The sequence below is a fragment of the Lagenorhynchus albirostris genome, chromosome 8 (assembly GCF_949774975.1).
Source record: "Lagenorhynchus albirostris chromosome 8, mLagAlb1.1, whole genome shotgun sequence".
NCBI classification, from domain to species: domain Eukaryota; kingdom Metazoa; phylum Chordata; class Mammalia; order Artiodactyla; family Delphinidae; genus Lagenorhynchus; species Lagenorhynchus albirostris.
The window spans coordinates 46,547,879-46,571,682 of NC_083102.1; the positions used below are offsets into that span (position 1 = coordinate 46,547,879).

Consider the following 23,804-nt stretch of genomic DNA (forward strand, 5'->3'; position numbering starts at 1 on the left):
ATATTTATAGGACATTCCATCCAAAACCAGCAGATTACACTTTCTTCTCAAGTGTGCATGAAACATTCTCCAGGATAGATCACATCTTAGGTCACAAATCAAGCCTCAGTAAATTTAAGAAAACTGAAATCATATCAAGATCTTTTCTGACCACAATGCTATGAGATTAGAAATCAATTACAGGGAAAAAAATGTAAAAAACACAAACACGTGAAGGCTAAACAATACGTTACTAAATAACCAAGAGATCACTGAAGAAATCAAAGAGGAAATCAAAAAATACCTCGAGACAAATGACAATGAAAACATGATGATCCAAAACCTATGGTATGCAGCAAAAGCAGTTCTAAGAGGGAAGTTTATAGCTATACAAGCCTACCTCAAGAAACAAGAAAAATATCAAATAAACAATCTAACCTTACACCTAAAGGAATTAGAGAAAGAACAAACAAAACCCAAAGTTAGTGGAAGGAAAGAAATCATAAAGTCAGAGCAGAAATAAATGAAATAGAAACAAAGAAAACAGTAGCAAAGATCAATAAAATTAAAAGCTGGTTCTTTGAGAAGATAAACAAAATTGATAAACCATTAGCCAGACTCATCAAGAAAAAGAGGGAGAGGACTCAAATCAATAAAATTAGGAATGAAAAAGGAGAAGTTACAACAGACACTGCAGAAATACAAAGCATCCTGAGAGACTACTACAAGCAACTCTTTTCCAATAAAATGGACAACCTGGAAGAAATAGACAAATTCTTAGAAAGGTATAACCTTCCAAGGCTGAACCAGGAAGAAATAGAAAATATGAACAGACCAATCACAAGTAATCAAACTGAAACTGTGATTAAAAATCTTCCAATAAACAGAAATCCACAACCAGATGGCTTCACAGGTGAATTCTATCAAACATTTAGAGAAGAGCTAACACCCATTCTTCTCAAACTCTTCCAAAAAACTGCAGAGGAAGGAACACTCCCAAACTCATTCTATGAGGCCACCGTCACCCTGATACCAAAACCAGACAAAGATACTACAAAAAAAAAAGAAAATTACAGGGCTTCCCTGGTGGCGCAGTGGTTGAGAGTCCGCCTGCCGATGCAGGGGACATGGGTTCGCGCCCCGGTCCGGGAAGATCCCACATGCCGCGGAGCGGCTGGGCCCGTGAGCCATGGCCGCTGAGCCTGCGCGTCCGGAGCCTGTGCTCCGCAACGGGACAGGCCACAACAGTGACAGGCCCGTGTACCGCAAAAAAAAAAAAAAAGAAAATTACAGACCAATATTACTGATGAATATAGATGCAAAAATCCTCAACAAAATACTAGCAAACAGAATCCAGCAACACATTAAAAGGATCATACACCATGATCAAGTGGGATGTATCCCAGGGATGCAAGGATTCTTCAATATATGCAAATCAATCAATGTGATACACCTTATTAACAGATTGAAGAATAAAAACCATATGATCATCTCAATAGATGCAGAAAAAGCTTTTGACAAAATTCAACACCCATTTATGATAAAAACTCTCCAGAAAGTGGTCATAGAGGGAAACTACCTCAACATAATAAAGGCCATATATGACAAACCCACAGCAAACATCATTCTCAATGGTGAAAAACTGAAAGCATTTCCTCTAGGATCAGGAACAAGACAAGGATGTCCACTCTCACCACTATTATTCAACATAGCTTTGGAAGTCCTAGCCATGGCAATCAGAGAAGAAAAAGAAATAAAAGGAATACAAATTTGAAAAGAAGTAAAGCTGTCACTGTTTGCAGATGATACTATACATAGAGAATCCTAAAGATGCCACCAGAAAACTACTAGAGCTAATCAATGAATTTGGTAAAGTTGCAGGATACAATATTAATGCACAGAAATCTCTTGCATTCCTATACACTAATGATGAAAAATTTGAAAGAGAAATTAAGGAAACACTCCCATTTACCATTGCAACAAAAAGAATAAAGTACCTAGGAATAAATCTACCTAGGGAGACAAAAGACCTGTATGCAGAAAACTATAAGACACTGTTGAAAGAAATTAAAGATGATACCAGCAGATGGAGAGATGTACCATGTTCTTGGAGTGGAAGAATCAATATTGTGAAAATGACTATACTAACCAAAGTAATCTACAGATTCAATGCAATCCCTATCAAATTACCAATGGCATTTTTTACAGAACTAGAACAAAAAATGTTAAAATTTGTATGGAGACACAAAAGACCCCGAATAGCCACAGCAGTCTTGAGGGAAAAAAAAACATAGCTGGAGGAATCAGACTCCCTGACTTCAGACTATACTACAGTATAGTCTGCTACAGTAATCAAGCTACTGTAATCAAGACAACATGGTACTGGCACAAGAACAGAAATATAGATAATGGAACAGGATAGGAAGCCCAGAGGTAAACCCACGCACCTATGGTCAACTAATCTTTGACAAAGGAGGCAAGGATATACAATGGAGAAAAGACAGTGTCTTCAATAAGTGGTGCTGGGAGGGGCTTCCCTGGTGGCGCAGTGGTTGAGAGTCCGCCTGCCGATGCAGGGAACGCGGGTTCGTGCCCCGGTCCGGGAAGATCCCACATGCCGCGGAGCGGCTGGGCCCGTGAGCCATGGCCGCTAAGCCTGCGCGTCCAGAGCCTGTGCTCCGCAACGGGAGAGGCCACAACAGTGAGAGGCCTGCGTACCGCAAAAAAAAAAAAAGTGGTGTTGGGAAGACTGGACAGCTACACATAAAAGAATGAAATTAGAACATTCCCTAACACCATACACTAAAATAAACTCAAAATGGGTTAGAGATCTAAATGTAAGACCAGACACTATAAAACTCTAGAGGAAAACATAGGAAGAACACTCTTTGACATACATCACAGCAAGATCTTTTTTGATCCACCTCCTAGAGTTAAAAACAAAAATAAACAAATGGGACCTAATGAAACTTCAAAGCTTTTGCAAAGCAAAGGAAACTACAAACAAGATGAAAAGGCAACCCTCAGAATGGGAGAAAATATTTGCAAATGAATCAACAGACAAAGGATTAATCTCCAAAATATATAAATAGCTCATGCAGCTCAATATTAAAAAAACAAACAACCGAATCCAAAAATGGACAGAAGACCTAAATAGACATTTCTCCAAAGAAGACATACAGATGGCCAAGGGGCACATGAAAAGCTGCTCAACATCACTAATTATCAGAGAAATGCAAATCAAAACTACAATGAGGTATCACCTCACACCAGTTAGAATGGGCATCACTGGAAAATCTACAACCAACAAATGCTGGAAAGGGTGTGGAGAAAAGGGAACCCTCTTGCCCTGTTGGTGGTAATGTAAATTGATACTGTTCTCTATGGAGAACAGTATGGAGTTTCCTTAAAGAACTAAAAATAGAACTACCGTATGATCCAGCAATCCCACTACTGGGCATATACCCAGAGAAAACCATAATTCGCAAAGACACATGCACCCCAATGTTCATTGCAGCACTATTTACAATAGCCAGGTCATGGAAGCAACCTAAATGCTCATCAACAGACGAGTGGATAAAGAAGATGTGGTACATATATACAATGGAATATTACTCAGCCATAAAAAGGAATTAAATTGGGTCATTTGTAGAGACGTGGATGAATCTAGAGACTGTCATACAGAGTGAAATAAGTCAGAAAGAGAGAAACAAATATCGTATATTAACGCATATATGTGGAACCTAGAAAAATGGTACAGATGAACCGGTTTGCAGGGCAGAAATTGAGACACAGATGTAGAGAACAAACGTATGGACACCAAGGGGGGGAGCAGCAAGGGGTGGGGGGTGGAGTGGTGGTGTGATGAATTGGGAGATTGGGATTGACATGTATACACTGATGTGGATGAAACTGATGACTAATAAGAACCTGCTGTATAAAAAAATAAATAAAACAGAATTCAAAAACTCAAAATAAAATAAAATACGAATTCATGTGAAAATTTTTTTAAAAAGGTGCACATTTAAAAAAAAAAGAAATTTTACTTCTTATCAATCACTGTTAATTCTCCCTCATTTTCCTTATTCTGTTTTAAGGAGAAAAACCTTCTACTTTTGCCTCAACTTTCACTCAACTTATATATATATGCTGTTCCTTGGGGGCCCTCTCCACTTTAGCCATCTGTCCTCTCGAATTGGAGCCTCTGAGCATCTGAATTGTATAGCAGCTTGTCCTCAAGAGCCCTTATCCACTCCTCACGATATCACCTTGGAAATGAATAAATATTTTCTAGGTGCAAACGTGCAAAATCTGTGTTACACTAGAAGGAATTCAGAATATTCCAAGGAGAGTAAAATTTTTGGAAGGTTATGTATTTTGGTAGATGGCCTCACTTGTTAATAAAAAAAAAGCAGCTTTTTATTTAAAGCAGCAGAAAACTTGGTTTTATCTTTAGAAAGAAAATAAAACTCATATGTCTAAAATTTTTTTTCTAACATTAGTTTTATGAGGTTTTCCCCCTTTACAACAGTGGGTCTACAAGCAAAGTGAGTCTAGCTGAGGATGAAATCACATCAGCATCAAAACGCCTGACTGCATTAGGGAGTGAGATGAAAGCCTGGGGGGGAATAATGATGGGGAACGCCTTTGATTCTAGGTTGTGTCAATAGTAAGGGGAGAAAAGAGACCAGTGGAGAAAGTCTAGGATGAAAAGAAGAGAAATATTTCTGACCAGGGAAGAAATAGCCTTCTGATTACTACACATAAAGCCAATTAAAAGGTAATGGGATTGATTTTTGTTTGTGGCTTAAAGAATCAATCTCATTACGTTAAAGACAAATCGTATAGATGTCTTGAATCAGTAGTTTTCAAAAAAACATTTATTTTCAGTGAATAGAAGAAGAAAAGGGGGAGGATGGTAGAATATTAGAAAACCCCTCTGAGTTTACTTTAAATCTGTGATTTGAAATGTACTGAGCTAGTTGAGAATGATACAGCCAATCAGTATGGCTTGTTAAGATCTTCCAGACGTGTCTAAGACAAGAGAAACGCCTAAAGCTACAAGACTCTAAGATGTGAAATCTAGGTATGGTGAATGAAAACTTAAAAGCCTAATGATAAAATGAAATGCTCTTATAGGCTTAAAAGGACAGTTTTTACAAATAAAGGTAGAAGGGATGAAATGGGTAGATATTTAGGAACACCAAAAGCTAGAGAAAATGCACAAAAAGGGGGAAGGGGTACTTACGGTAATATTTAAAAAGTGAATACAATTCACTAGGAGGTAAAATAAGGTACTACGGCAACTTAAGATAGTTCACTGTCATCTGTACTTGGCTTAACCTCTGACAATCAAGAAAAAAAAAAGGTTCTACAAAAGTCAATTGTAGAAATTCAGTTCTACAATTCACTTTTGCATTAAAAAAAAAACTTCCAAAATACTCTGTGGTAAGGGAGAGGGGAAGTAAAGCCTCATAAAATGGAGAACAATTTGAAATGATAGCATGTAATTTATTTCTCTGCTTTGAAATTGCTTTTTATAATCCCATATTCACTACAACAATTTCAAAAAAGAATGACAAATGACACCAAATCTTTTACAGTCATAAAAGAATTTCTGCATATTTTGTATTCTTCAGGTAATTCTTGGGGACCTTGCAAGTAAATCTTGACGTTTGGCCTTTTGGAAAGGCCAAAAAGAAAGTCAGAATGTTCCAGGAAAAAGTATTAGTCCATGTTTACGTAAGAACCTTAACAACAGCCAGAAGGTTCAACTCACTCCCCTAATAACAGCATTGAGTAAATCTGATATGCTATTAGTAATAGTTTGAGAATTCTAAGTTCCTTATGTTAGCAGTCTCTATCCTTTTTTTCATCATTTTACCATATATTTACTGATTACCCACTGCTGCTTGGCCCTGGGTTTAATGCTAGGGAAGTACTTATGATTAAGACTGGTGACATCTCTGGAGCTTGTATTATCCTGGAGAGAGATGTACAAGCAACAAGAAAACAGTTAAATATGATCAAAAGTATACTAGAGCATGTATTAAGTCCTATAAACAAAATAAATAGGGTGAAACGAGAGAGAAGATCTGTAGGTGCTAAATTTTAGGGGGTTCAAGGAAGGCTTTATTAGGTGAAATCTGATCTGAAACTTGGACACGCAGAGAACTCGAGGACAAGAATTCCAGGCAAGGGGCAAATGCAAAGGCCCTGTGGTAGCAGCACTCTGATCTGTTTGATGAATAGGAGCAAGACCTAGTGGGGCTGCAAGGCAGTGCACTCCGAGAAGGATGCTACAGACAGGGCAGTGAGGAAGGCAGGGGCCACACCATGGCTCAGAGCCACGGCAAGAGGTCTTGCTTTTTTTGTCTTTTATTTATTTCTAAATTAATTTATTTATTTGTTTTTATTTTTGGCTGCGTTGGGTCTTCGTTGCTGCGCACAGGCTTTCTCTAGGTGTGGCGAGCGGGGGCCACTCTTTGTTGCGGTGTGCGGGCTTCTCATTGCGGTGGCTTCTCTTGTTGCGGAGCACCGGCACTGGGCACACGGGCTTCAGTAGTTGTGGCTCATGGGCTCTAGGCACGCAGGCTCAGTAGTTGTGGCTCACGGGCTCTAGGCGCACAGGCTCAGTAGTTGTGGCGCACGGGCTTAGTTGCTCCACCGCATGTGGGATCGTCCTAGACTAGGGCTCGAATCCATGTCCCTTGCATCTGCAGGCAAATTCTCAACCACTGCACCACCAGGGAAGCCCGAGGTCTTGCTTTTATTTTAAGAGCAATGGGAAGCTGCTGTAGCAGTTGGATTTATATCTAACAATGATGGTTTGGGCTCCTGTTTGAAGAATGGGGTGTGCGTGTGTGTGTGTGTGTGTGTGTGTGTGTGTGTGTGTGTGTCAGGGAGAGTGCCAAGAGTGGAAGCAGGGAGATGAGGCTGGAGGTTGCTGAGCAGCAACAACCCAGGTAAGAAACGATGATGGGCCCAAGCCCATGGTAGTCCTGGAGGCAGAGAAGAGTGACAAATGCAAGATATATTTGGAGGTAAATGCAGCTTGCTAAGAGAAAAGGGTGAGGGTAGGAGAGACAGGCATGCAGGTTTCTGAAGTTAGGTGCCATTTAATGGAGTGGGGTCCAGTTCTCCTTTGAGCATTAGGCTAGAGATGGCCGGTGGGACATCTCCCTGAAAAGGTCAAGTAGACAGATGGAGCGAGGTGTTTGGAGCCCAGGGGAGAGGTCTTAGCTAGAGATGCAAATTTAGTAGTCGATATTCTGCACTATTCCTAGCATACCACCCAGGCACACATTTGGTGATTAATAAATGCTTATGTGACGACTGATTGATAATTGACAGAAAGGGCAAGTGAGAATTTTGCATACCGGAAGATGTTCTGAATCTCTTGGCACGGAGCGCTCAGGAAATGCCGGTAGAGAAGAGTGCCAGGTGCCGTAGCTGCTCAGTAAATATTAATTTACCACGATGAATCTCAAGAAAGCCATGGACTATTATTTCAGTAACTGACCCTCCCTGGCTTCACTGGCGCCAGAGCCGTTGTTCAGCCACTTGTTCCTTCTGTTCCTCACCCTCAGCATCTTTTCACATGGCAGCTTAATCCCTGACCCAGGAATCGTGCTTGGTTCTTCATCACTGCCTTTTTGGCTCTCACATCCAGAGAATACTGTCATTGCTGTGACTCTGTCCCTAATGACTGTCTCAGAACTTGCTCTCCACAGATTTCGGAATCTGCCATGAGTCATCAACAGTCAGTACCTCTGATGTGTCAGGCACCATTCTAGACACTTGACACATAGATCCCACTTATAACACCCTTCACAGTAGCTGTTGGCCCTGGAGGGGGAGACCTTAATCCCCCTGAGAGAGTAAGTGCTTGATTCTAAGTCAGGTAGCAGGAAAGTGGTAGAACAAGGATGCAAACAAGCCCAGCTGACTCTGCAGCCGGGCTTCCCTTCCTGGGTTTGCAAAACTCACTGGATTTCACCTGCTGAATCAGTCTGTACCCTCGATTGCCTAGTTCTCCAACAAAGTCCATTAGGCGGTTGGTATCCGTCGAGAGCCACCAAGCATTCAGGTCAGGTTGGCCTGTGTCTGTACACTTGAACGACAGTGTTCCAGGACTGTAACTGCAGACTCACTTGGTGCTCTAATGTGGGATGTATCACTTTCAGTGGGAGGACCCGAACCTGAGAGAGGCCCATAGCCTGGGAGGTTATTAGTCATCAGAGAAACAAAAGAGATGGAGTGTGTTGGAGCAACACAGCGGGGCAGGCTTGCCAGGGACAAGGTGGCTGAGAGGAGAGGGGCTGGAGACTAAGAAGGAGGGCAGCAAGGTTGTGTGTAAAGTAAAGCGAGGACTCAATGGCTAGCTGAGGGATAAGATGGCAAAGACACAGAAAAAATCATAACTCACTGTTCAAAAGAAATAGCCTTTATGGCCTTATGTAAATATGTTAATAAAGCTTCAGTCTTTCTGGCCACACACTCAAACTGAAAGGCTTCTTCATTAGGCATATCCCCGAGCACGCAGGTGTGCTATAAGGCACAGAGCCGTTTGCTAAAACACCCTCTGCAGCAGGAGTGGTTTCACCAGCAACCACTCCTTCACTAGAAGGAGGCCAAGTGCTGGGAGGCCGAGCAGTGTGGGCAGGAATTATTTGCACAGGAGGACAAAGGGCCCTGAAGCTACCCTGGCTGGCGCTCGCCTCGGCAGCACCTGTTCCTCCAGCACACTCGGCCCTTTATCACCTGACATCTGCCTGGCTGGATGGCCCCATGCTGCCTGCTGAGGAAATGGAGTTGATGAATGTCCATTTTGTGTTAGGTTTCCTGGTAGAAATGAGATACGGAATTGCTAGAGGCAAGTTACCTAGGAATCCAGCATCCACCAGGCATAACTTATTAATGAATCAGATTGATAAAGGTCAAAATGTGAAAAGCTTGGTTTAAAAGACTAGAAAGAAGGATGAAAAAAGCTGTACACACGCCATGTCCTTCAGTCATAGCAGATGGTGGTGGCTTGTGGCTCACAGCTCTGCTTTGCTAAGGCCTCTGGGGCACTTCCTTCTGATGCAAGTGTGACATTAAAGAGATAGGCTGTGGACCCTCAGCCCATAGGATGTCTGAAGAGTTTCAGAGGAACCCTGTGAAGAGGCTTCATGAAGCTAATCTGAATCTACCCATCTCCACTGCTAACATTCCACCTGGCTTAGAGGACAACGGACATGGTTCCAAGGGTTTTGAGAAACAAAGAGGTGCTCGGACTCTCTCTCTCTCTTGCTCTCTCTCTCTTTCTATTTCTCTCTCTCTCTTTCTTTCTGTTTCTTTCTCTCTCTCTCTCTCTCTTTTACACCCACCCATAGATAACATCTTAAATATAACTTTAATTACATACAATTAATATGAAACTCAAAGCACCAATAGCCAAGTTCTTTGCTGTATTCCCAACACCTAGATCTAAGTCAGAACAGAGCAGTCTCTCTCTCTAGCTATATATTATATATATATAAAATAAATGAACAAATGAATATTTACGATATCCCCTTGGGTTTCAAGTTCTAGTACCCAACCTTACCAGTAGACTTTTTATTAATACCCCTAGGAAGAGACTTTAGTTGTATTTTAATTTTACAAACATTCTTTTCATGGAGACATTTAAACTCCTCTAACTCCCTACACATGGTTATATTTTTCCTGATGGCAAAATACTAAACGTAAAGTAGGACTGAAAGAATTTTTAACAACTTGTTTCTTATTTCTCACCCAAAATACCCTAATTAAAGCATCTCATTAAAAATTTTGTATTTATCCTATATTTCTCTCACTTGGATATTATTTAATAACCAAAAGACAAGTCAGCAGGGTTAGTGATGGAACAGAATCGTACCACCAAATAAAGATTTGACCTCATCCTGGATTTTTCCTTACAGATCAAATATTTTCTCTTCTCAGGCTATATTTCTGGGATGAGAATGTCCACTCTATTAAAATTCAGATTACTTGATGAACTTCAGTGCCCTTCAACGGAAGTAAAATTTCACATAGAAACACTTATTAAACAGTGGTAAGTTGGCTCTGGGTGTGGGTACATATGTAGCTAAGTCTTTGAGACAGATTCAAAACCAGATCCAGTCAGTCTGCCAGAAAGTACTGATGTTCAAGGAAATATCTCAAGACTGTTGGAATTAGAGCCTTTCCCTCTGATAAGGCAGATGTGACACTTTAAAAGAAATCTGCTATTCTGTATTTAATTGAAGTCATAATAACAAAAACAGTCAAGGACCCAGGGACCTTTGTTTGAAGGATATTGGTCTGGCTGTTAAAGCACCTTAGTCAGCATAAAAATAGAAAACAGAGCCTTAGTCCTGTCTTTCAAATCTTGCTGGCATCCCAGATGATAAGAGAACTGATGAGTAAAGGAGGGCTAGGGAGAGTTCTGTGCCTGGTAAGCATTTTTATGAGTCAATATATTTTTAAGCTTATCTCCAAGAATAAAAACCCAGTCACTTTTCTCGTAGGGATTTTTTTTTTAATATGACAAAATGTAAAGGTTTGCTAAATATGGGTGTTGAGAGTATCCAGATATTTATCATTCTCTGCATTTTCTCTTTTGGAAGGATTTCATAATAAAAAAGTGATAAAAGTATCAAAACTGCAGGAACAAAGAAAACAACCAGAACACACATTTTGGAGAGTTTACAAAGGATGCTTAATTTGCCTCTGTAGTAGTGAAAAATGTAAGACTTCTGATTCCAAGTTAGTATTTTTCAAATAATACCTGATTTCAAAATATAGATTATTTAGATGTTAAATTTGGTGACACTTTAACAAACATTAAACGAAATCAACTCCCAGGAAATCTGAAGGTCCTCCAATATGAGCAAAGTGCTGACCATTCATCATATTTAACGAGGTGTATTGGAAATAGCTGAGTACTGACCTCCCCAGGGCAAATGATCCTCTTGGGACGAGGGGCCTCTTGCTGTAACTGATATACTGTCAAATATAAAAAGAGAGAATTATAATTAAAGAGCATTAGCACATACCAACGTGTCTTCAAACAGTTCCACCTAACCACCTTTCAAGAACTACAAATTTCTCAACCAAGAAACAAAGGAGATACAGACACATTTTTAGACTACATAAAGGCAGATCATTTAAATGGAAATTAGTCACAATGAATATAAACGGACAAAATTGATTTTTTAAAATTCTTATAAGGACAATTTAGTGTCATAATTGTGACTGGCATTGTTCATGTTATGGCTTTCTTGGAAGACTAGATAGGACTAAAATTCTTTCGACAATTTTAAAGATGAAATTGTACTTGTGAGTACCTAGGTAGTAAGATCATGTAATAGGATTCCTGAATCTCAATGCTGATGTTTCTTGACATACCAGGGAAAGACTGGCATTAGAAGAGGAGTGGCATTCTCTGAAACGTTACAGTTATGGACAGAGACACAGCTGATTCTGTGAGTGAATGAAGCCCCAACTCATTTCTCTTTTCACAAGTTCCATTTTTGCCCTGTCCATCACCATGGATACTTATCTACTTGACTATTTCCCACCCACTGTCATTCCTTTTGCTTGGGCCCTTTAGTATCTTAAATAATAATAACTCTCTTATATCCTGTTTTAAAGACAGGCTTTCAGGCTTGGGCATGGAGGAAAGCAGGTAACTGTATACAAAAATGTAATTTATCAGAATATTATTTGTAATTTTTCAGACTATAATGAGTGATTTTCTGCTGCTCAGCTAGTTTGATTACTTCTCTTAGAGGAAAAGCTACTCTATGCAGGTACCTTGGGATTCTACTTCCATGGAAATAGAGGTTGAAAATAAACCTCCTTGATATTATCTTCAGAATCTTGAAGAGGGAATAATTAATGTCAAATAAATCTATGAATCATATCATAGAATACATCTATGAAAAGTTAAAAACTAGATCACATAAAGTCTTCTAGAAAATGTAATAAGAGAAGCAAAAACTTCTGGCTTATTCTTAAGTCTAAAAATTAAAAAAAGAAATTTTAATTGAAGGGCAGATGGTCACATGGAAACAGAGGTGGAAATGATGGGATATATTTTGTACCTATGGCTCCCCAATGCCTTCAGCTCAACATGGTTATTTTCTTACCTAATTAAGGGTAGATGACTCAGCTTCCTAACAGAGAAGAAACCATCTAACCCTCATATGGATGTTTTAACGTGTCGCATTTCTAAGCTTAGGTTGCCCACACTAATGATGATGCCTGTGTCACTTAAGGACAACTGTAGCCATGTATCAGAGACAGGTCAGAGAAGGCTCCTTGTGCAAGAGGAAACATGAGGAAGAACTGGCTAAAAATAGAGAAATAGTTTTGGACATTCCACTGACTCTCCCACTAGAGCCCATGCTCTCCTTAAATCACGACAGAGTCTGCATGGAATCCTTTATTCCTCTCGAATGAGCTCCAACACCAACTAACTGCTTTTCAGCAGGGTTTTGCTGTTAATGAGTGTAAAGGGAACCAAAGGGGGCATCTCCTAGAATCACAGAGCTTTAGAGCAATTGCAGAACCCACATCCAGAGAATCCTATCCTCTCTTCTCTTCCCATTGTCAATGCCCTCGGAAGCCAGCAGTTATATGTGGGGGGCATGGCTGGAACAGTTTTGTGAACACCGTTTTTAATGCTTCCCTCGAAGGCGGCAAAGGAAGTACAGCTGTTATGAGAGAAGCATTTTAAGCTAAGCGCACCTTTGCAATTCACATCGGCAAATATTTGAACATCTGCTGTAGAACAGATACCACAGTCAGCATTATGTGGAGGCTGTGAGGATGGAGGGGAAGAGAGAAGAGAAGGGAACCAGCATATCGAGTACCTGTCATGTGGCAGGAACAATGTCTTATTGAACCTTCACAAGAGCTCCGAGGACAGAACGTATCATTACCATTCTCATATTTTATATGAGGAAATAAGTGCCCAGAAGTGAAATATTTGCCCCAGACCATCCAGCTAAAATGTATCCTTTCGATTCCAAAGCCCAGGTTTATTTTTCTATGCCTCAGGGCCTTTGCACTTGCTGTGCCCTCCACCTGGATTGCACTTTCCCAAGATGTTTAGATGGCACTCCTCCCCCTTCATTCAGGTCTTCCCTGACTTGCCCGACTTGGTATAAAACTCCATCCCATCACTCCGCTACCTTTACACCATTTCATGTTTCTTCACAGTACTCATCACCATTAACACGCTGTATTTGTTTATTTTGTGTGCTGTCTCCCTTGACTAATGTGTAGGCTCTTTGGGGGCAGGGACTTTGTTCTGTCCATGGTGGGACGCTCAGCGCCTAGAACAGTGCTTGGCACATAGTAGATGCTTAATGCATATCTGTATGCATTGACTCATGGGTCACAAGCCATTCCTTCAAGGACACTGATCCAGTGACGGAGATACATGTGGAGAAACAAAACCAGGAAGGGCCAAGTGCTTTAATTAAGGGCAGAGGAGGAAGCAGTTCTTTTTACTCAGGTGGTCAGGATGGCTTCCTGAGGGGAGAAGCATGGAGCTCTTCTTGAAGAGTTAGCAGGGTTTCCATAGGTAGAGAAAAGAGAGGAGGGTACAGATAGAGGAAGTGCTGATTGGTCAGTGAGAGTCCAGTGTGCTGCTGCCCCAGGGTGGGCAGATGTGGGAGGAGGCCATGTGGGACTGAACCTTGAAGGTCATGGTAGGAAGCATGGACGTTCTTCTGTCAGCAACGGGGGGACAGTGACGTGTTTTGAGCAGGGAGGTGACATGATCTGGTCTGTTTCAGAATAATGACAATAAGGATAAGACTGTTCAGAAAAATAGAAGTTCTCATTTTCTGGAGACCTACTATGTGCCAGACACCTTATCTACATTTCCTCATTTACTCCTCCCAACAAACCTCCAAGGTAACTGTTCTTCTCCACCTCAGTGACAAAGCAGTGGAGACGTCAAGCTGTGAAGGAGCTCAAGGTCACGCAGATAACATGATGAAATCAAGATTTAAGGCCTGATTTCCAGGTCCAAAGGTCTATATTTTTCAGCCTCACCAGTGGCCCCTAAAGCAGATGGTGGAGAGGTCCCAAGTGGGGCTGCTTGCATTAGAATCTTCGAAGAGCTAAAATATAAATTATATAATTATAAAATACAGATTCTCAGACACCATCGTCTCTGGCGATGCTCACTCTGCCAGCCTGGCAAGGGGCCCCGAAATATGTTCTTTTTAAAGGTCTTTGGGAGATTCCAACACACAGTCAGGAGTGGGGGCCACTGCCCTTTGCTTCACTGAAGGAAGGATCGGAGGGGGATCCTTGGAGGCAGGGAAGCAAAAAAGAATTGTATTTTAGTTGTACGTAAAGGAGATCCTGAAAGTACGAGTTAGGACAACACTAAGAGGAGGTGAGTTGATTGCAGAGGGGGGTGGCCAGGGCTGGATTACAAATTGAATGGAGGAAAGGGCCTTGAATGCTTGAAAGATTGAGACGCCATTAACAATCACAGAGGTTACAGGAGAAGGAATGTAAGGGACAGTTCCTCTCCTGTGTCAACAGGCTAAAGCCCTTAGCTGTATCCTCTGAGTAAAGAGATACATGGTCATTCACCAGTCTTACAACTGGAAACTTTGGTGGGGGGGGTCCCTGAAAAACCCTCAAGCCAGGGGTGCCACCTCTCCTTGCTGGTCTCTGGGCAGCACACATCATTAATCAATCATTATTTTTCAGTGAGCAGGTCTCAGGATCTACAAAATCTGCTCAGTGCTGTTCCAAGCAATAGAAATGACGAAGCCTGTTTGCCATCTGAATAATATGTCTCTATAAAGATAATGAGATGACAACCAATTGCCATGGCAGCCACAGAAGAAGATGGGGCCCTAGACTCTATCTCAGCTTCAGCCCCAGTCCCTCATTTTCAAGGTTGGCTATAACGAAACAAACATCCATGAGGCCCATTTAATAGAACTGAAACATGTCACATAATCTTGAAAATGTCGTTTCTTGAATTTTCTTTGTTCAACAAACCCACGTCACAAGCAAAATGCAATAACACATGGCACTGCTTGGGTGATTCTGTGCGCTAAGGGGCGAGATGACGGACTGTGCTTCTGCAATGCTCCACATCTGTCCCAGGCACTCCCCAGCCCTGGGTCCTTGCAGCACAAGAGAGAATTCTTATTCTGGAATAAGCTGTTAGGCAGGGGGATGGGGTGGGGATGGTCACTAGGGAACGTGGAGGTAAGAGAAGGGGATCCCCTGCTCCCCAGGAAACCTGAAGCAGATTGAGAAATCAAGAGCTCACTGAGAGAGTGTTTTATTTTTTTCTTCAGTAAGAAAACTCGGCTCATCCTCTGGTAACACAACCCCATGGAGGCCAAGTGAAAGCCCTGGCCTGGGTGATGCTAAGCTCAGTCCAAACCCGTCAGCTACTAAGAGACCCTGCAGGGATGTCCTCTAACAGCCACTTATCACTTAAGAGGGCATGTGGATCCAGGAGCCGAACCTGGCCACTTGGCTGTGACACTGACCCAGCACCACCCCGCTCACTGCCCATGTCTTCCCAGTTTTCATGGGAAAAAACTCACGGGTGTGAGTAGGAAATAGCAGGGGCTTTCAATGGCCTCTAGGCTGAGCCCCACTTCCAGGCAGCTGTGTGCAGGCCTTGTCTTGCTCACAGAATGTCCAGTTTTACTGGGGAGGGAGTTCTCCTCTTGTCCCATGGCACAGTGAAAGCCTGAGGATGAGGCTGTGTAGACTTGAACCAGGGGGTCTCAGGCCTAAGTGTGTATAAGAAGCACCTGTGGGGTGTGAGAAATTGCAGATCCCCCCACTCTTGCAATTCAGAAATCTGGCGTCGGGCTGAGGTTATTAATAATATTTATTAATAAATAATAAATAATAAATTTATTAATAATAGTTATTATAACTATTCTCCCCAGGTGACTCTGATGCAGGGGGCCTATGGATCAGAATTCTGAGGTTCTAAACTCCTCCTTAGAAAAACAGGCACAAGCTGTGACTGCCTGACCTGCTGCCCAGGAGAGTCTCTGGGGAGAGATGTTGGCCACAGCATCTGCTGCTTAATTGGCACTTGGCCTGTTAAACAATAAAATCTTTCAGAGTGTACCCATGGTGGTTGGCTTTTAAACTCATCTGCTTAGTTCATAGTTCTGGCTTAAAGTTTAGAATGTGGCTTTACTTTATTTTTAAAGTAAACTTGAAAATAGCTTTTTTTTAAGAATTGAAACCAAATACTTCTCAGTGATTTCACCAGTGTTTTGGGGTTTGGTCTTGAGTATTAAGGACTAGATGTAGATATATGATACTTCGGGACAAGATTATTCTTACCAAATAATCAGCTCAGGAAGTGATAGCATTAGCTTCTAAGAAAGAAAGGGGAGCAGGACAGGCAGGAACTTAAGGGACTTCATGTGGCATCACTGTTCTTTGAGTCAAGATGGATCTTATCCATCCTTGCGGTCCCACAGCTCAAAGCACACTGCCTGGTCTAAGGCAAAGACTTAATATACATTTGTTGAATGAATGAATGAATAAATTAATAAGCAATCTACTTTACAGAAAGTATTTAGAGAGTTGATTTCTAAGGTTCCTTATTCTTCTAAATTTCTAAATCAGACATTCGTTGGTTGCCTTCTAGGCATCCATTTCCATCTTCCCCATTTTAACGGTACTCCAAAGCTTCCAGTCACTGCTGTGTAATCCCTCCTGAGTTCCAGTGGTGAGCCCTGATGGGTTTAGGGCAGTTAGTATATCTCAACTCTCTGACCACAGTGATGGAGTCAGGGTTGGGAACCCATGTCAAATAGGGCTGAGACTCAATTCTAAGACTTCTGCTTGCAGTAGACTGTCCTTCTGCCTGTTGCTCTTAAATGTGGATGTGGTAGCCCTGGTGCTATTGGTAGCTCTCTGGGGGTTACAAGAGAAAAGCCTACTAACAGTGGAGACAAACCTAGGAAAGTAGAGCCGAGAAAGCAAGAGGTACACATTGGGTTCTAGTAATGTCATTTGAGTTGCTGGACCAAGTCATGCCTGAAGCCAGTGCCTCTAGACTTTTTGCTTATGTCAATCAATGCGCTTGAGAGGAATATTCTGTTACTTGCACCGAAGAGCATTGCAATTAGCATTAAAATTTAAAAACAGCTTCTTAAAGTGGATCACTATGAGGCAGACTAATTTTCTTTTAGGAATAACGTTATAATTGGGACTAAGGCTTCATAATAAGAATCTGATATCAAATAAGTCAATATTAACAGCCAACAATAGGTGATGGATGAAAGCAAAGACATACCTATATACTCCTATAATCACTGTAAACCATCAGTTTTCAAACCAAGTCCTATAATATGGCAAAAATGAACTGCATCTGGTAAATGTATGAGAAATTTCCAAGTACCGAATAAACGCCAGAGCTAGAAAATTAAGTGTGTGATGGGCAAGTATGGATTCCATAGATGGTATGTTAATGAGTTTGACATCAACAAGTAAAATTAATCTCTGAAAGTATGGTCTGTGAGTATTTCAAAGAGAAACAACTTGGTGATTCCTGAGGTTCAGAATGGGTTTACCAACAGGTTATTTAAAAACAAACAAATTTCATATTCTGATAGGTTTGTTGGATTTTCAGATAAGGAAAATACTATTGTTTTAACATACTTGGATATTAACATGTATCTCATGAAGTTCTTCAAGACCCTCGGATTTCCTCTCCTTATCTATCCTTCAAGACCCACATGCAAATTTAACCTCTTTTATAAAGTCTTCTCTAATCCCAGGAGGTAGAGGAGCAGCATATTGTTGCTTCAGTCCATCTGCATGTTAATTGGTTACATCTGTCTCCCTTTCTCGACTGTAAATTGGAGGAAAGTATGGGCCACATTTTAGCTGCTGTTGATTCCTAAAGCTTATCCTAATGCTTATAATGTATGTCTGCTGAAAGACCAAATGAGTAGATGATAAACTTGGGAATAAGAGGGAGTAGCATGAGCTTGGTAATGATATTGTTAGATGAGTTTATAGTAGTCCAACACCCTAACTCAAAGAATTAATGGACTCCGGACAACCAAAAGAGAGTGCTTTCCCAGTAGTACCCTGTGGATCTTCGATCAACCTGTTTTTGATGCCGTGGATGGCCCTGCTGTTGGCATACTCCCTTCAGTTGTAGAGTTCTGCATCACTAGAGACCCTCAAATACAGCCTGGATGACTATTAGTTGAGTATAATAAAGAGGAACTTCATATATGTCATTAGGTTTGTATTAAATGGACTCAACTATCCCTTCTGCATCTAAAGTTTTATGATCCTAGAGCAAATTAAGCACACGCACACACACAACTTGCTTAGATCAAAAAATCAAACTTAAAACCAATATACTCTGGTAAAATTGATATTGGAACAGGTAAATAACAACACCTTTTCTGGTTTCCTTAGGACATAAAAGTGCTTTTAAGGGATACACTGGGTGGCCCAAGGTCTCTTAGCAAAAAGTGAAATGAATTTGAGCCAGTGCCATCTTCTCGCTTCGGAAAAGCTCTCTGCGGTGGCATTCACTCAACAAATATTTATTGCGTAGTTAACGTATGCAAGGCTGTGTGTAAGGCAGTGTGCAAGGAACAGTGAGTCACGGGACCCCCAATACCCTCACTACAGATATTTCGTTGATTTACTGTCAGAGCGCTTCACACTCCATTAGGAAACAAACAAACAAAAACATCCAATTACTTAGTCATTAGCATTGCCTTTTAAAACAGAAGATCAGAATGCATAACATTAGATTGGAAGGGCCCTTAGAGACCCAGCACCACCCCTTTATTTCACAGATGGAAGAACAGACTCATGTAATAAAGAATGAGGTGCCTCTCTATATGCTGAAATAGGAAGATAAAAACAAGGTATTTGCGAAGTGAAACAAGCAAGTTGAAGGACACCGGGTACAGCATAAACCCATTTTTACAAAAGGGAACAACAACAACAAACTATTAGGCATGTGTATTTTAAACACTTGGAAAGATATGCTTTCCAAAACTGACAGGGTCAGTGACTGGAAAAGAGGAGTGGAACATGGGGTGAGAGCTGGTATGTGGCCTATGGGAAATTTTTGCTCCCAGCTTTATGTATTTCTCTAATGTTCGTCTTTTATGTAGCTTTGTATTGCTTTTGTAACAAATACTTACATACACAGGTATATGCATGTGTGTGTCTGTGTGTATGTATATACTTATCTATATACTTATGTATACAATTTTAAATAGAAGGAAAAAAAGATTGGCAAATTGCAGCCTGTCAGTCTGGCTTGCTTCTGGGCTCCACTCTGAATGCCACTCCAAGGTTTCTCAGAAAACCTCTGCCAAGTTACTGAACCCCTCTGAGCTGTGGTTGCTTTGTACGTGAAACAGGGATAAGGGTGGTACTGGTCGCTTAGGGCTGTGGTGCGATTTACGACTTGAGGCACAGAGCTAGCGTGCTGGCTGGCACACTCCAGGTCTCAACAGGCGGTAGAAACAAGGGCAACGTCAATAATGATAGAAATAATTATTCTTATTATTGCTGTCTAGAAGCAGAGCCTGAATGAGAGCCTGTTCCCCTGGCTCTCAGCACAGTGGGCTCCCCACACCACACTCCTCCCCTCTGTCACTGGAGAATTACTCAGTCAGGCGGATGATACTAAGGAAACAGAAAACCAGCTTGAGGTGATGACAAGCGCCTGCCTTCATGAGGGGAGACGGATTGATGATCGATGATCAGATAATGATCTCCGTTTCTAAGGAGTCACCCTTAGTGACCAAACATTATCCATTGCTCTCTGTTAATTTTTCTGTGGTAAATGTCATTTGATATTACAGCTTTAAGATGAACAGCCAGGAACATAATTCATGGAAGTCAACACACTTACCCTTGCTGACCAAGTGTGAATAAAAAAGAGGAAGGGAGGATGGAAAGAAGGAAGGAAGGAAGACAAGGAAAGTCCCAAAGAAAGGTAGAGAGTCAGAATGTCCATCTTTTTTTTTCCCTAAGCATTTCCCTAAGCGGGTCACAGGCAGCTGGCTCTCCGAGGTCCTGGCCAGGGGACAGGGCTCTTCCAGTTCTCTCTGACCAATATCTTTCCTTAGCAGAGAAAGAGAGATTTGGGTTTGCAGTGCTGTGATGCGAGAGTTTGTGTGCACTAAATCAACAGCAAAAGTTGTTCAAAAGGCAGGCCGACTAAAGACTTCCGAGGAGGTTATGATTTTAGGTACTCACAGTAGGATTTCCATATTGGAGGCTGGTATTCTTCAGCATCTAGAATAAAAAGAAAGAAAGCAATCCGTCAGCTTGAACATCAAACTGTCAACTTGTGTCTTCTCTGGAGGAACAACTGTCTGTCAGCAGTACTTGCTTTCTGGTCCTGGGGGCCTCTCAGCTCATTTACGGGACAGTTCCAGGCATGAGGGGGGAAGTGTATATGGCAACCCTTGTGGATCCAACACCACTTTCTTCATGTCACTTACCATGACAGAATCAATTGCTTAACCATTTTCATAGAGCCCAGTAAATCAAAAAAGATTTTTAAAGCAATTAACTTGATTGTACCCTCCAGTAATCCTTTCAAACAGTATTTATTTAACTTGGCATAATAAACATATAATTTATCTCACAGATTCCAGTCAGACCTTTAGCCCATTTATCAAGACTCGAGGGCAAGACACAAAGTGGCAAGTCTGTTAATATTAAATCTGTTGAAGTTGTACAACTCAACCAACTGAACTCCTAGGTCTGACAGCTGAGACACTGATGATTCAATTGGAATCGCATTATATCCTTGAATTTACTCCAGTGTGTGACTTAGGAAATTTCCAGAAAACCTCTCAGCAATCAGTGTCAGAGTGAAAGAGTTACAACAAAATGGAGAGGACGCAATTGTTATTCATCAATCCAGAAAGCAGACGATGGAGAAAATCTGCTTGTTCAGTCAACTCAACAATCCCAGTGCTGACAGCTGAACTTATAATTTTGACGGCGTTATTAGAGTCCTCCTGAGCTCATAGCTAAGGTCTTGGTAAAACATACTCTAGCTTAAGCAGCCAGAGGGAAAAATCCTTTTCCCCGACTCATAGAATGTTAAGCTGGGGAAGCTTTAAGAGTTCTCTAATTCAGTGCTTTCTGATAAGGAAACTCTGTTTTCGTCATCCTGCACGTCTATGGCATCCCACACCCATCCTTATGCTGCCTTTGTCCTTGTGCTACTGTCACACACTACTTTCATGCAAAGGAACAGACATTTTCTAATCTCATGCAGTAAGACAGTTTGAGAATTTTTCCCCTCCTGAGAAACAAATATACTTACTGTAAATAAAAAGTAACTCAGGAGTGGTGAACTTCCCCAAATCCTACTCAATTACAGTTATGTAGCTTAAATTAAGTTCTTTCACAATTCATACTTGCTTTCTGGGGCCCATCCTATCACAGAGGCAACGAAACACCTCCTAAGATAGTTTCATACAGATGCATCTGGATTCTTAGGCTTGCATCGTCAGGAACCTACCTACGGATAACCAGCCACATAGGCACACACACAATACAGTGGACTAATAATGGTTTATGCTGTTATTCAAACCTAGTTTGCTAAATAACAGTGAAGCTCTTAATCCTTTTGTCAAAGTAGACAATGGAATAGTGAGCTTTTAACCTAAAGAAGCAATTAATTTCATCTTATATGTGACACAGACCAATTTTAATGGGTTAAGATGAGTGTTTGTTTATAATAACATTCAAACAAAATAAATCATGTTGCCGAGTTTACAACAAAATTCTAGAACCATCCATACAATACCATCTCAACAGAAAGACCAGGTCCTGAATGTTAAAATACTGATGACACCTTCAAAAATATTTTTCAAATATAAAGATTAATATGCATGCGCGCGCACGCACACGCACGCACACACACACACACACACACACACACACACACACACACACGCACCCCAGACTGCATGGAAGTATGAATCCCTGAGATGTCATCTACCCAAAGCTGTCTTGTTATTTTGGATGAGATTTACTCTATAAGGTAAGTACAACCCCCAGACCAAGAAGTTGTCAAGAATATTCAGAACCTAGAGTGCAGCTTTCTACATAGTCAGGGAAGTTCCCCCCAAAAATAAATAGTCTCCTTAATGCAGGTTTTCAAACATAGCTCAGATGCTCAACTTGGATTTCCTAAGGTCTTCTTACCTAAAGTCAGAAGTTTGGATTAGATGGTCTCTCACTGTTCATTTCAGTCTTGCTCTGTGAAAAACCTAGAATTTTGATTCATCTGAAATGCCGGCTCCTAACCTATAAACTTTCATTTAGGCTTCCCCGCACATAAACACCTTATCCCTTTCTGGTTGCTTCTTGTTGGCAACGTCACATAGAGGTGAAGAAAGCCATCCACAGAGACGGGAGATCACAATGCTCCCTTGCTTAAAATCCTCCAATGTCTCCCATCTGCACTTGGAATAAAATACAAACCTTATACTGTGGCCTCCAAGGCCCTGTGTCCTCTGGTCCCTGCCCTCCTCCTCACTCCATTGCAGGCACTGCCCCCCTTTTCGTGTATCATCCAGCCATGCTGGCCTTCTCTCTCTTCCTAGAACAAGCCAAGTTCTTCTGAGCCCCTGGCCTTGGCTCCTGTGGACCCTCCATGTAAGAACTCTCCTCCAATAGAGCTTTGCATGGCTGACTTGCTCTGTCATGCAGGGCTCAGCTCAAATGTCACCTCCCATGGGCCACCCCTGCCAATCCTGTGTAAAGCAGCCTTCCCGCAACCCCACTCACTCTCCTTCACAGCCACTTATTATTACCATCTGAAATTATTTATTGATTCGTTGGCTTGTTATTACTGGGCTTATCCCACTATTAGCCAAACTCCATACAAGCAGAAATTTTGCCTCGTTCACTTAGGTCTCATCGGCCCTTAGAAGGGTGCCTGACATAACAGACATTCAAACAGCACGTGTTAAATAAATGAACAAACTCTCAGGGTTCATATCTTACCTCTGACAACTACTGGCTGAATAACGAGAAGCATGTTACTCAACTTCTTTTAAGAGCCTCTCAAAACTTATCTTTATAAAACAGAAAAATAAATGTACCGACCTCAGAACCGATCTCTTAGGGCTCTTGTGTCAATTAAATGAGATAATATATATATAAAGTTCTTGGGACTGTGCCTGGCAAATAGCAAGTTCGGACTCCATGAAGCCCCACTAATGTTGTCATTGTGCTGTTGTCACTGTTATATCACCCGGTCCTTGTTCTTCCCAGGTGAGCTCAGGCTCTTGTCTTCTCTCGCTTGGCCACAGCCAGTGACTATCTCCATTCTTGCCCCCAGACCTGGAGCCTGTAACTAAGTTCCACTGTTGTTGTCATGGAAGGTTTTCCTTTCTCATAAACGCATTCAAAGTGAGAGGCCATTTGTCATGCTTCAGTGGAACAACTATAACTACCTTGGTCTTAGGGATTTGTTTCACGAGCCACTAAAGCAGACTGTCAGGAGGCCTTGGCCAAGAGACAAGGCACAAAACATTTTTATTATGTTGACACGAACCTTTAGCCGCGTCCAACATGGCCCCGCCAACATCACATTTGTCCCAGTTTCACACAATATTTTTTAAAAATCTGCTTTACTCTTGGATAGCCTGACACCGTATTTTCTTTTTAAACCTGGAATAGGTTTTCTAGATCATTTAGTTCACCTTCCTCATTTAGCAAATGAGGAACATGAAATGAGAATGATGAAGTGGCTTTCTCAAGGTCATAAAACAAGCAGG

General features: G+C 41.4%; 1 protein-coding gene across 2 annotated transcripts in view; it reads right to left on the reverse strand.

Moving 5' to 3' along the window:
• Positions 1-23,804, reverse strand: part of CHN2 (chimerin 2) — a 335,759-nt gene that overhangs the window by 151,957 nt on the left and 159,998 nt on the right. For both annotated transcript variants that reach the window (XM_060156930.1, XM_060156929.1), the window contains exons 2-3: positions 20,254-20,292; positions 10,934-10,989 (exon numbers count right to left, since the gene is read on the reverse strand). In XM_060156930.1, coding sequence (XP_060012913.1) covers positions 10,934-10,989; positions 20,254-20,292 — 95 coding nt within the window. The remainder of the gene's footprint in view (positions 1-10,933; positions 10,990-20,253; positions 20,293-23,804) is intronic.